The sequence below is a fragment of the Xiphias gladius genome, chromosome 3 (genome assembly GCF_016859285.1).
Source record: "Xiphias gladius isolate SHS-SW01 ecotype Sanya breed wild chromosome 3, ASM1685928v1, whole genome shotgun sequence".
NCBI lineage: Eukaryota > Metazoa > Chordata > Actinopteri > Istiophoriformes > Xiphiidae > Xiphias > Xiphias gladius.
In genome coordinates, this window is record NC_053402.1 from 23117736 (window position 1) to 23130458 (window position 12723).

The 12723-nt window shown below is 46.6% G+C and overlaps 1 protein-coding gene and 1 long non-coding RNA gene across 2 annotated transcripts; one reads left to right on the forward strand and one right to left on the reverse strand.

The window, feature by feature from the left end:
* Positions 1-277: 277 nt before the first annotated feature.
* Positions 278-11789, reverse strand: LOC120806743. The gene is made up of 4 exons (XR_005709730.1): positions 11690-11789; positions 4891-4938; positions 1974-2043; positions 278-1093 (listed from the first exon to the last, which is right to left on the reverse strand). It is a non-coding gene; the product is annotated as an uncharacterized LOC120806743 (long non-coding RNA).
* LOC120806738 (phosphoinositide-interacting protein-like) lies at positions 10256-10663 on the forward strand. The gene has a single exon (XM_040158125.1). It carries the CDS (start codon positions 10256-10258, stop codon positions 10661-10663), a length of 408 nt encoding a protein of 135 aa, XP_040014059.1.
* Positions 11790-12723: the final 934 nt, after the last annotated feature.

Sequence of the window (12723 nt, forward strand, 5' to 3'; positions counted from 1 at the left end):
TGCAGCTGTCGCCGAATCCACCAGGACTGAGATCTTCCGGGTCGGCGCTTTTAAAAGTCAGTTTTGTAACCGTCACCTTTTTCATCCTAATCTGCACGTCTGCTATTTGTGAACTGATCACACGTGAAATGGGATTCATGTTATTCCCAAAGGTCAAAAACCAACATTTATACTCTGATGTGCCTTTTATTTGATTTTATTTTTTTAATGAGAAACAGGTTTTAAAATGGACACGTGATGTGAAACTGACATGTGCTATTTTGTATTCTGTCCCTTTAAGTTTGCAAAAAAACAGTTGTGATACACCGGATGTTGCACATTGTTACTCCTAAGTAGCAGTGACAGTGAGCATACATGGGTGAATGATGTCCCCCATTATTTTTCTAAATCTTGGGAGATTCGGCGCTTGGAGCTGAAATTGCCGAATCGGAGCCGAGTAGGAGGAAACTTGCCAACTGCCGCCTGTTGTGAGTCTCTTCCTCGCTGTTTCCTCGGAGCAATCTAAAGTCTGCGAGGCCTCAGAGCTCAACGGGGGAGTTTTTCTCCAGGTGCCACAGTCGGACCCCCCCCCCCATATTGACTTTTCAGCATGCGGCAGGAGGCTCCCATTTATCTTGATTAGGTCTGAACATCTGTGCAGCCCCGGCCATCAAAGTGCCATTGAGCGTCAGCGTCTTGGAGTCTGCTCAGCACACACACGAAATGGGGAGGTCCGCGATACTTCCCCATACGACCGCGGGATCTCCTCCTTACTGCTGATGGCCGTGTGGATCAATACCATCGATTGGTCCCTTCTGCTCAGAGGGGCGGCGGCATTTCAAAAGGAACTCCAGCCACTACTTTGATATTACATCTGCCAGAGGGTTTCTCCATCGAAAATGACACCTGCCTAAGCCTTGACCTGTGATCTCTGCGCTTCAGCAAAGACGAGGCAGCGCTGCAGCCCGGTCGCCGTGGAAACCTCGGCATTATGGAGCACTGATTGTGAAATCTCAATCATAGATAGGCGTCCGGCTGCAGTGCCTGTATCCCTTTGACCCCAGTTAGATTGCTCTTATTTCCCATGGTTCAGGAAGCCAGGCCCTCTTTATATCTGAAATTAGATGTCAGAGTCTCTCATAACAGTCTGTATATTACTTCACTCGGTTTGTAACCTCGACCAAGAGCGCTCCACTTCGTTTCAGGGCTGACATCATTAGAGTTTTATTGCTTCTAAGAGGATCACGAAGAACCGAAGATGACACGCTGGAAGTTGGAGGCTGGAAGGCTTCAAACAGCGGCCAGTCACCTCGAGTTTTTCCAGATCGCTCGTTTCTTCCTTTTTTTCTCTGACTGTCTTTGTGTTTCTCTGTGCTTTTAATCACTAAATCTTGTGTAAAGTACCTGAATTTCTGATGAGCAATGCTCATCACCCGGAAAAATAAAAATAAAATAAATCACAATAATAGTAATACATCTGTTCCTTGCAGCATTTCTTTTCAACACACTTCTAAGTGCAGAGCCCGGGTTTGGTGTACAGAAAAACGCTCTAAAAACCTGACGTGATCTTAGATGACATCTTGGAAATTTGATATTCGCAGCACAGGATCGCCCGTCTGCAGCCATCCCCCCTTAATTTCTGACACACAACAGCAAGATAGCATCCAGTTCCCTCTGTAAATATTAGAAAAATCTTCATTTAATATTTACAGTGGCAATCGGTGAACTCGGCATTTGACTTGATGTGGATGATGCTCGTCGCTTTGTCTGCTTTGTCTTGTCCGGTCACCTGAGTCGCAGCTGTTCCTAATCTCGACGACTACCGTCTAATTCAATCCACACTTCAAAATTCCCCTCGTATTTGTATTTGACTTTTATGTAAAACGCATCACATCCTCCGTTTCAAAAACAGACGTAGAGAGGAGTAAATTTCTGGCTGAAAAATACACGTTTTCACAGAAGCATAACAAGCCCACCAGTGAAAAGAGGCTTACCCTTTCTGACCTTTATGTCCGTTCTCACCGGGCAAGGCTGACTGCTCCCAATGCCCTGTTTACAGTTACACTAGGACAGAAACGGAGAACAGAAAACAGACAGAGTTTTAAAACAGAGCAGAATAATAGACGATAAACAGGATACGGTTAAAGTTGCTACAGCTGATTTCGGAGCAGCTGAAAAGAGACGGGTGGCGAACACAACGCCGACACGTCATCGCGCTTTCAAGTTGATGTGACACTTTCACAGCGGGCACGTAACGGGATTATCATCCAGTCGGGGTCATGTTTGCCGCCACCTGATGAATGTGAGTCCGACGTTCACTCCTGAGAAAATACCCACCTGTCTATTTAGCTGCTGGAGGCTCAGGCTGAGTTCACCAGCAAGTCGCTAACTGCGTCGGTTTGTCAGTAGGTAGGTGTGTGTGTGTGTGTGTGTGTGTGCTGGTCTGCCCCACTATCTCCAACGGCAGCAACAACGAGGACGTTTTGGGGGGGTGGGGGGTTATTTACTCATAACTCTGAATTTTTTTTATTTACATTAGAGTAACTTGGCGTACGTTCCTCCTTTTTCTAGGGGTTAGTATGCAAAAGCTGATTTGTAAGAAATGACGTCATTATGCGCCTGTACATTGTGCCACCGCAGGCAACAAGCCTCGGTGCTCCAGGAAACAGAACTGCTGCTCCTCGGGGGGGGGGGGTGTCTTTCCTACTGACAGTGTGTGTGAAATACAGCGTTTTATCAAGGGGAAGACCTACAACGGGCAAATGTTTCATACGCTAGCTTCGATCTGTGTTGTGTTACAGAGCGGCAGAGCAGAGTTGTTCTACGAAAGTGTTACTGTAAAGCAGATAATGCTGAGACCTTTACACTGGCTGTGATGATTATACACCTAGCAGTATGCACGCTTTCAGCTCGCTTACGGAGCAACAATGCACTTTTATACCATACTTGTACCATCTTTAACGCTGTTCAGACTGTATATATTAACAGAAGGGCCACAGGAGCCCTTTCATATAGCCTACGTTAAAAGGTTATTCCCTTTAAGTGCATCATACACCGTCTTTTATACATTTCTGGCCAGGACTGTAAGTGTACATAAACAAGACCTTAATGCATGGCGCCAACGTCACGTAAGTACTCGTCCTCTTTGATGACAGTGGCGTGGGGCGCGGTGTGACGAGCCTGAAATGAAACGTAGAGGCTGTTATTTTTAGAAATAATTTCACCACGCAGGGCTCTGTGGGCTACAGACGGCCAAATGTGACGTAAACAAAGTGGCCAGCATCAGGCAAAATAATACAAAAAATGTGTTTGCTTCCCTTTCAGCATCTTAATTACATGTTTTTCTCCGCCGAGTTTTTGTCCAGAGGCTGCTGCCGGGCCCCCTCTCTTTAGGGCCTCTCTCTAATTCAAAACGGGACAAATACGTGACTCATCGCGGACTCATTATCAGCATTTTAGAAAAATCATCTAATTATTCATTTCAAGTTGAGTGCACTCTCCCGGCGAGCGCGGTTCACCCGCTGAGGCTCGCGGCAATATGCGGAGACGGGCTCTGTCGTCAACGACAGTGTCCTGTTAATTCAGCCGGATCTCTCGCCCAGAGCGCCGCGTTCATGCAGACCGGCGGGGGACGGTCCCGGGTCACCTATCCCACTTTTACCTTTAACAGGTTGTTTGAAACGCCTGTTATTTTCTCAGACATTGTTCTCTGGAGCTTCCTTTTCACAGTTCGCATCACGATTCATGTCTCGCTGCATCCGGCTGGGATTTTACAAAAAATAAATAAATAAAAATATCACACCATCAAGTGGGTAAGATATGGAAGAAAAGGTTGAGGCATCGGTGAGCTGGACACTGAACTGGTGAGCTGGTGCTTACAGTAGAAAATGCATCAAAATTTTCATCAGGCGATTCTTCAATACAAAGGAATTTGAGATGATCACACCGTGACTAACACTGCAACTAAAATGAAAGGTATTCTTATTCTTGCCCTCATAATCATGGGCCATTCTAACGACGCACACTAACTTTAAACTTGCTGCCCTCCTTGGGGAAATTGGAGAAACACGACTCAAACAAATACATCAGTGCACGAGGCACTCGCCTCCTCCCGCTTTCCAAATAACGTTAAATCCTACAAATAAAGTCAAATCCTACATAAAATTATTTCCTGAGCTTGTGTTTGAATCTGACCAAAAGTATCCACAGAGATGAACCCTCTGGCTTAGTGTTGCTTACTGCGTAGGCATCTACTCCTGGGGCAGCTTGCCAGCCAACTAAACAGCTGCCCGTTCGTGTGCACACGTCAGTGTGTTTGCACGCGTAAGCCTGCGGATCCTCTGCGGGTTTAGCGTGTCGTCGCGCTGGAGAGTGTCTTCCGAGGAAATTCAAGACGACGACGACGTGCCGGTTATCCGGTGGACATTTATGTTGCCGATGATGAGCCACAACTTTGCGACCCCAGTACACAGATGAGGAGCCCAACCAGATGGAAGAGGGAAGACAAAAGAACGGAGGAGGGGCTGTCCCTGATGTATGGTTTTGTCTTGCAGGGTCCCCATTTCCCAGATCTCCATAATCGTGGTGTCGAGTGCAAAGTTAGCGTGACCAGTGGTCAGAACGGCCAGAATTACGACAATAAGATCAAGGTTTAAAAATACCAGTATTTACCTTCAGCTACAAATGGGTGTTTACCTGGTTTATTTGTACATAATGGGGTATGAGGAATCTTCTGACACACCGTGGGCTCCTGAAAATCTGAAGACCGAGTCGCAAGGAGCAGCACATGTGGATGAACAACCCAGCATATAATTTGGCCTGTGATCATACTGTAAAAGAGAGGATTCCCAAAGGTTTGTGTGGAAGAAAAGGAAAAATAATGGTCAGCGCAGCATGTAGCAAAGATCTCACCTCCGTGTCCACTGGCCAGTTTCAGTCAGCAACCTCCGACATCCCCACCTTGAAAAAAAAAAAAAGAGAGAGCGAGAACATGAACCATCAGATCAACAGGAGCATGGCACACTTTGTTCTTTGCCCAATTATCAGACTGGGAAAACAAATCTGTCAGAAATGAGATGTGGCTGAGCTATTGATCTGTTTTTACACTCCCCATCCTCTCCTTTCCCTCAGCATCTATTAGCAGTGCCTGCCTTTCCACGTCTTTGACATGCCGCTGCAGGGGTGGAAAAGTGCAGGCCACCGACGTCATGAAGGCCCGGGCACCGGGACATTCAGGGACCGCGGGTGCTGCTGAAAGCACGTATTGTGTGCTCTGTTTGTGTGCCAGTGCCCTGAATCAACTAGACGGCTAAGGAAAACGGATATATGTTCATACTCGTTGGACGCTGTGACCACCAAAGCGCGGAAATGCGATGGGGGGAAAGCGTGCCTTCGCTTTCCTTGCTGCGGACCGGTAGTGGATGGAAACATCCCCCCTAAACAGCTCGAGCACATATTTGATAACACCTTCTGTTGCTCGTACTTCACGACAGACACGTTATCACACAACATTATTTCATGTCAAAGCCGTTTAATGTTCATTGACATCTAAAAAGAATGAATTTTACTCGTTTTTGTTCGTAATCTCCCTCTCTCACACCATCTAATGCTATGGAATTCGTTTACTATCTATTAGCCGCTGTGCTAATATTTGTGGAGGGACGCTGGAGACGCCCCCGGAGAAACAAACACATTAGGTAGCCCAGCGAGGACATTTGTGTAAGCCTTCCCCAGCCGTATCCCATCAGATTTCCTACATGTCGGTCATGGTTTTAATCCTGGATGAACAAAGAAAGCTTGAATACAGTTCATTCCGTCTCACTTTTTCTTTTGAAAACGGACGGCAGGCTGTCTGCAACAGCAGTGACCTACCTAATCTGTCCTCCAACTACTTTGTTCTCCAACCTGATATGAGACAGGGATTTGCTTTATTTTCCACCGTGGTTCCTTAGGATTGTTATAGCTGAACCAGCCCCGGAGAGACGGAGTACGACTAACAGGGCAATTTACCATTCCTCGATGTTGATAATATATTAAACATGTTCGACCCACTTTTAAGTCAATTTAAGTTATTACAAATACCGAGAGAGCTGGTTGAAATATCCTGCTGGAGAATCAGAATTCATTTCGCTCCTCGGACTAATTTTAAAGGCGTAGCATTCTCTGTGTGCATAACACACTCGGTGACTCGGTGGTCAGCATCGCCGGCGTGGTAGCTTCAGTGGCAGCGCTGAGGTTTGAAACTAAGGCCTTATTTTTGCTTTGCTGGCGCTGCACACATGACACAAAAACCAAGGGGGGAGAGTTCAAGCCTCTGGCACCATAGAGGGAAAAAAAAAAAAAAAAAGGCTTGATGGGACCTTACAACTGATGTTATTGGCACTCCGGAAGGGCTTGTTAAACAATACGTTGGCCCGTGGTATGAACTACTGGTGGACACGCAGCACTGCAGCAACATCTGAGCCAGACCAGTGTCTTTTCGGCAGTTTTTGAGACGGCGCTACTGGCGGGTCTGATCGAGGCCTTAGTTTTGTGTCCTTCGCGCCATCGTTTGGACCGGGACCTCCCGGCGAAGCGGGATAACCGTGGGCACACACAAGCCCCGGTTTGTCGGGGGCTGCCTGTGCTCACTTGCTCTGAGCTGTACGCTCCCTTCGGAAGGAACATAATGCCTCTCGTGAACTCTCGATCGTCGAATCAGTCCAAAGCGCAGGATATTCCTCTGGAAGATGGGTACTGGGGAGGTTGGGGGGAAGCCGGATACATCTGAAAAGCGAAAACTAAGATTTCAAACTAAATGCACAAAGCATGATCGGCGACATTGAGCGGAGTGAAAGTATCAGTGGCTGCTGCTGTCCTTTGAGGAGTAGACCTATGAATATCAGAGAGCTCCCTGCGTTTCCATGGGTGAAAGAACCTTTATGCTACAGTTGTTTACTTGCCCTCCCCCCTAGGATTACTCAACAAAAAGCTGTAAATATGCAAAGCAGATTAATTAGTTTTCCAAGGTCACCTGTACAGAAAGGGGCTCTGTGTGTGTTAATAATTCAGCGGTGTATCACCTGAAATGTGACTTGTCTGCAGACGAGCGAATATCTGCAGATGAGTTGCCGCACGGGCTTTATTGATATTTGCTCAGGAGTTAACGAGGCTCTGTGCGAGGCCTCATTTGGCCAAAACGTATTCCTGTTTAATCCACAGCCTTCAAAAAACTGCAAGGGTTGGAGTTGTTAGAGCATCTTAGTTCTGGTGGCTTTAACCGGAGGGTGCACACTGTGCCTCAAAGTCCACAGTTCATTTGAATCCAATCCTAAAACCCCTGCCAAACCAAAGTCAGCGTGCTGACTCAAGATGAGACTTATTAGCTCTAATCCCTGGCAGCCCTCTGTGTTTGCATTATCAAACAGGATTAGACTGATACCTGTGTGTCGGCTGACCAGTACACTGGCTCAACTTTTAACTTTTGAACACTGACGTGTCACATAATACACCTTTTGATATGATACAGGATCCTCTTTGGCTGCAGAAACTTAAGTCTGGGAAACCCGCAACATTTTTTAATTGGCACTGCAAAATCGTTTTTACGTTTCCAACGCTGTCATCCGAACATAAATTCTACAAGCCTAAATTCTACATGTCCTACAAGCCCAATGTATTTTAGAATTTTTTCCTGAACCGCGTAGAAGATAAATGGATGGTGATCACTGATTGAGTGAGGTGGGTCGGCCTGCTTTGCAAACTGCTGACTGTTTAGATGAGTTTCATTACTCCGTCTTTCAGCGGATGGGCTACTGTGTTCGTGTCAGAGAGTCGCATGTAGAGTATCAACATGAAATATGAGCAGTGTCCTCAAATTAGCGCTGCGATAAGCTTTTTTTTTTCCATGATATGCCGATCCGATTATTTTCACAACTTGCTTATCTTGACTGATCTTTTGGTCAGTGAAACTGAAAGTGCCGGTCATCACTTTCCTGAGGCCCAAGATCACGTCAGTATGTCAAAAATGTTGTGCGCGTTCTGTAGTTCGGTCCGATGAGCGGTCCAAAACCTCAAGGGTAATCGATTTATCGTCACATGGGACACAAGAAAAGTGTCTTAGAAAGATCATTACGTTTCTGTCCATCAAGCAATCGGTTCACTGTCAGATTGTTCCACCCCTCCTTCAAATGCCCACATCCACCTGGACGTTACGCTACGCCCACTACACTTGAGGTCCAAAAATCACATCCTGCCTGTTGCTAAAATGCTACCTCATCTTGATCAAACGCACAGGGTGAATGGAGGTCGACAGCCGCACCTCACTTTTCAAGAGGTTCACTCAGAAGTGTAAAATACCCTCAGATGACTTTGATCAACCGCCCACTCAGATGGACCGTTAAAGAGAATTAGGCACATCATAATCGCAAAGATACTGTAAGGCATTACGTGGAATGGATAATTAATTTCTCACGTGGCTGCAAAATAAAAGACTTTGATCCATACGGAACATCAGAAGGAACCGGAGCCTGAGGTGATTACAAAAACCCACGGAATTGACCGATTAATTAAACTGATCCCGGTATGAAAGATTTCGCCAAAAGTCAATGACACAGCCAAACTGAGTTCGAACGTTTGCCCGCGCGCCGAGGCACATACCAGCACTGCCCTCTGCTGGGTCACGTGGCTCATTGCGAGCACTGGCAGGTTTCCTCACACCAGTTGTTGTGCCACGGGATGGTACGGTGGTGCCTTTCAGAGAGATGACAGCAGTAATCTAATGAGATCAGGGTGGGGGTTCAGTGTTTACTAAGTACAAGTGGCGGTGCTGAAGAGCCATCTTCGGGGGCCTCGGATTTCTCCGGGGAGTGTAATCCCGTTAAAGTGTGAGATCATGTTCAGATCAATGGCCTCATACTGACAACTGTGTCTCGCCGACAGAGCACACAAAGCAACAAAGACACAAATGTAATATCAGGGCCGCTTAATGGAAACAGGAATGTTATACAACCCCCGCCCCGCCGCCCCCGCATCCGAGGCATCTGAGGCAGGACATTTTAGAAGCTGAATAACGAGATGACGAATAACATCCTAAATTTGACCAAAATTCTACACGATTTCCTCTATTTTCCGAGGGTTAATTATGCTGCACAGGTTTCATCGACCTCGTGTTCGGCAAACAAAACTACAACTCGCGAATAATTGCTCCGGGGTACTTTGGGATCAATGCCGTACCAGCGTTATCAGGCTGTATTGGAAAGTCTCTGTATGGGTGATTGCTTGCTACATCAATTCGGCTCTAACAGAGGGCCATTTCCTAGTCGCTGCCCTGCCCTGCTCCTCTTTGTGTGGAAAGAGTACCAGCCAACTGAGGCAGATTATTTTCCTCTCCTTGTCCAGCCCTGGGAAATTTCAGACATTTTACACAAACGGGCAACGACCGAGCTGCTCGTAGAAGTTTTTTTTCAAAATCGTTTCACGAGCCCGACGGAGGCTCGAGCCTGAGTGCTTTGGGGTCTATGGGAATCCTCTGGGGACCGGAAGGCAAGCTCCTCGCCCTGGATGCAACGTCAGGACTGACCGTCTGCGATGTTAGATGATGGTAAGGGGATGGTAGTAGCAGGATCCTCTTGAGGAGGTGCAGAGAGCAGAGGAGGGTGGGCAGATGGTTGTTCAATGGGAATCTGTGTCATTGCATTTTACTGGTTTCTCCGGTCGGACGGTGGGTGGAATTTTTTTTTTTTTCCAGCTTCTGCCTCAGATTTCTGGATGTTTTCTAATGGTTAAGAGATTTAAACTTATCGTCGGCTCTTCAGAAATAAAGACAAAGGAAGTTGATCCAGATTTTAAAAGGTAGGTGTTGGTCTACTTGTTTACTTGTGTGTGCCTGGTGTGATCTGCTTCCCAGCTGCAAATGGGTGGAAAGGACAGCAGTTTATGTTCAAGCTAGGTGATTCAAGAAGGCAAAAATATGCAGCCATGACATTATTAGATAGAAAAAAGTCCACATTTTAACAACAAATCAATGCTGATTTTAAAATCCTTTTGTCATTTTCTCATAAGTATGATTTAAGTCTTTAACAATGGCTTCCTGGTAACAGTTCTCTCCATTTTTTTGCGATGTAAAGACAGTATCACTCATTTTATCTCCTGCTTAATACCTTGTTAGTTGTGGAAGGTAAAGATTTTACATTATCCACCCATTATACTTTCTTGTATAAGAGCAAATATGTAAGAGAAGCATGACATCCTCAGACCGACTCCTGTTCTACGTTACTCCTACAGAGTCATCCAGGAGGCCATGCCGGGCAGCCCAGAGAACATCCCCTTGGGAGAGTGCACCCTCTCCCAGTCCAGGGACCAGCTGACGCCCTCCAGCCGCACGGAGAGCACCGTGTTCAGCCTCTCTCGCAGCGAGTCCCTCTGGACCTCCGAGACCTCCCGCAGCAAATGCGAAGTCTACTGGTTCCCCATCCACCTCATGTCCACCGGGGGCAGCTTCCTGGCATGCGGCATCATCATCAGCGGCCTGTACTTTGCCGGCCACTGCAGGAAGGTCACTAACATCCTGGGACCCGCCCTGCTGTCCATTGGGCTGATGGTTTTCGTGGTGGGGGTGGTCCTGATCCCCATCACTAAGGAGAACAGGAAGCGGTCGACAATGAAGAGGCCCCTTAGCTACTACAGGCCTCCCATGTTCAATCTGTGACGACACGGGGCGTTGATATTCTGTCGCGAAAAACCTTCCTGCTCGGAAGTAATCCCGAACGAGCAACGTTAAGACCACACTGAATTGAAATTGACCTTTTCGGCACGGGCGCCTCCTCGCACAAGAATTCCGAAAACTCTGCGTGGCGGTGACGTTTATATTGATTCCCCTGATTTACCAGGATTGACAAGACCAAGCGCTTGTCTCGGTCTCATGTGTGCATGACAACGTTTACATTAATAGCCATGACTGTCGAAAAGAGGGTGAGAGTGCACGGCAAACAATGAGCTGTACAAAACGCAAGGATTCACACATTTACACACAACTTAGCAATGGGGATACGAAAGAGAGAAAACTGCCCTAATGAATATTTATGAGGGAAAAGTGCACAAGGGGGATTTCCTAATGCTGTGCGGTACAGTATATGCCAATTCATGCATAATTAAAAGCTGCGAGAGCTTATAATTGTTAGTTCCCAGTTTACTGTGTGTCAGGTTGCATCCACTGAAGCCCTCGCTGTGGCAGAGAATCACCGGGAAGGCAACTTTGAATCTAAACGCACTCGTCCTCGCACATATGTAAAAGAGAGAGAATCTGACTTCCGTGACCTGAAAGTACATTTTCATGGGATTTAAATATCATGTGGCAGGAAATTCTAATTAACCCCTTCAGACCCTGCCTCTGAAGTAAGGGACGATAAATATTTATTGGTGCCAGCCACTCTGAAAAATGCACAATTTGAAAATGAGATCTCGGCCTGTCAAGAGTAGATTGTATTTATAGCAGCTGTAATCAATACTCTTATATTAAGAATGGCTCGTCGCATGTATCAGAGAAGCAAAGCTCGTAGTGATGAACCTACAGAGAATGATCACCCGACTCTGCAGTTCCTCTCGGCTCACTGAATCGGTTTTTCTGGTCTGTTTTTGGTTCGATCTCATAGCGTCATTCCTGGCCACGGCAGGCAGCCGTTTTCAGCCAAAAAAACAAAAACAAAAACAAACTATAAAACCAACTGTATGCTACCTGTCCTCCACCAAAGAGCAGACGGCCGAGGTGAGAGACTAGCTGGCAAACGCAGAGGAACATCTAGCTGCTAATGAGCTAGTTTTCTCAGGAGCCACCGGGAGGGTGTCATGATTTCTGTCTCCGGCTTTTTATTGGCCTCCTGTCATACTCCACCCACTCACCAGATGTCCCCGGACTTTGTTCCTGTTTCCACGTCCACCCGCTCACCTGTTTTCCATTTCCAGTCACTGGAACCTCCCCGCCAACCTACACACCAGTTCCCTATTTCTCTCATCTGCTCCACGGTATTTACACCAGCCCTGTTTCCCCAGTCAGTTGCTGGATTGTTTGCTAACGTCTCTGTGTGTGTGTGTGTGTGTGTGTGTTTCACTTTGGGCTGCTCATGCTGTGGACGCCTGTTCCAGCTACTTGTATGTAGTTACCTGCCCGCCCGCCCCTCATCAATTACTCTATTAAAGTCCCTTCGTCGCACCACTCTGCCTGTGTGTCCTCCCTGCCTCTGCTCCTACCACCAGCCGTCACAGCCGTACATGCTGCTTGTGTTAAAACTAGCCAACTGTCGTTAACTTAAAGGGTGATAATACGTCAGTGTTGTGTTGAAAGCTTCCACTTGTTCCTGCTGTCCCCAGGTGTCACAAAAAACAAAACAGAAAAAAATCAGTTGATGCATTTTTAATCAATAAATATAAATTTTTGGCATCTAAGTTACATCAGGACAACAGCATGACAGTCAAAAGGAAAAGGGTTAAGTCAGAAACATCTTTCAAATTCATTTATAGTTCATTCAAATAAATGAACGATGACAAATTCAGGGTAACGCTTCAGACTTTGGCCCGGGATAAACAATCTAAATGTACAGAATGAAATGCTCACTGCCTACTGGTACCTGTTGCTAGAGCAGAAGAAGTCCGGGTATGACATTAACACGCATAATTCATCATATCAAAATTACATTCGCAAATTTCTTCAACGCGGCGAAGGCAGGATTTTTCAAAACTGAACGTCAGCCCTGACAGAACGAGGTCTAGACT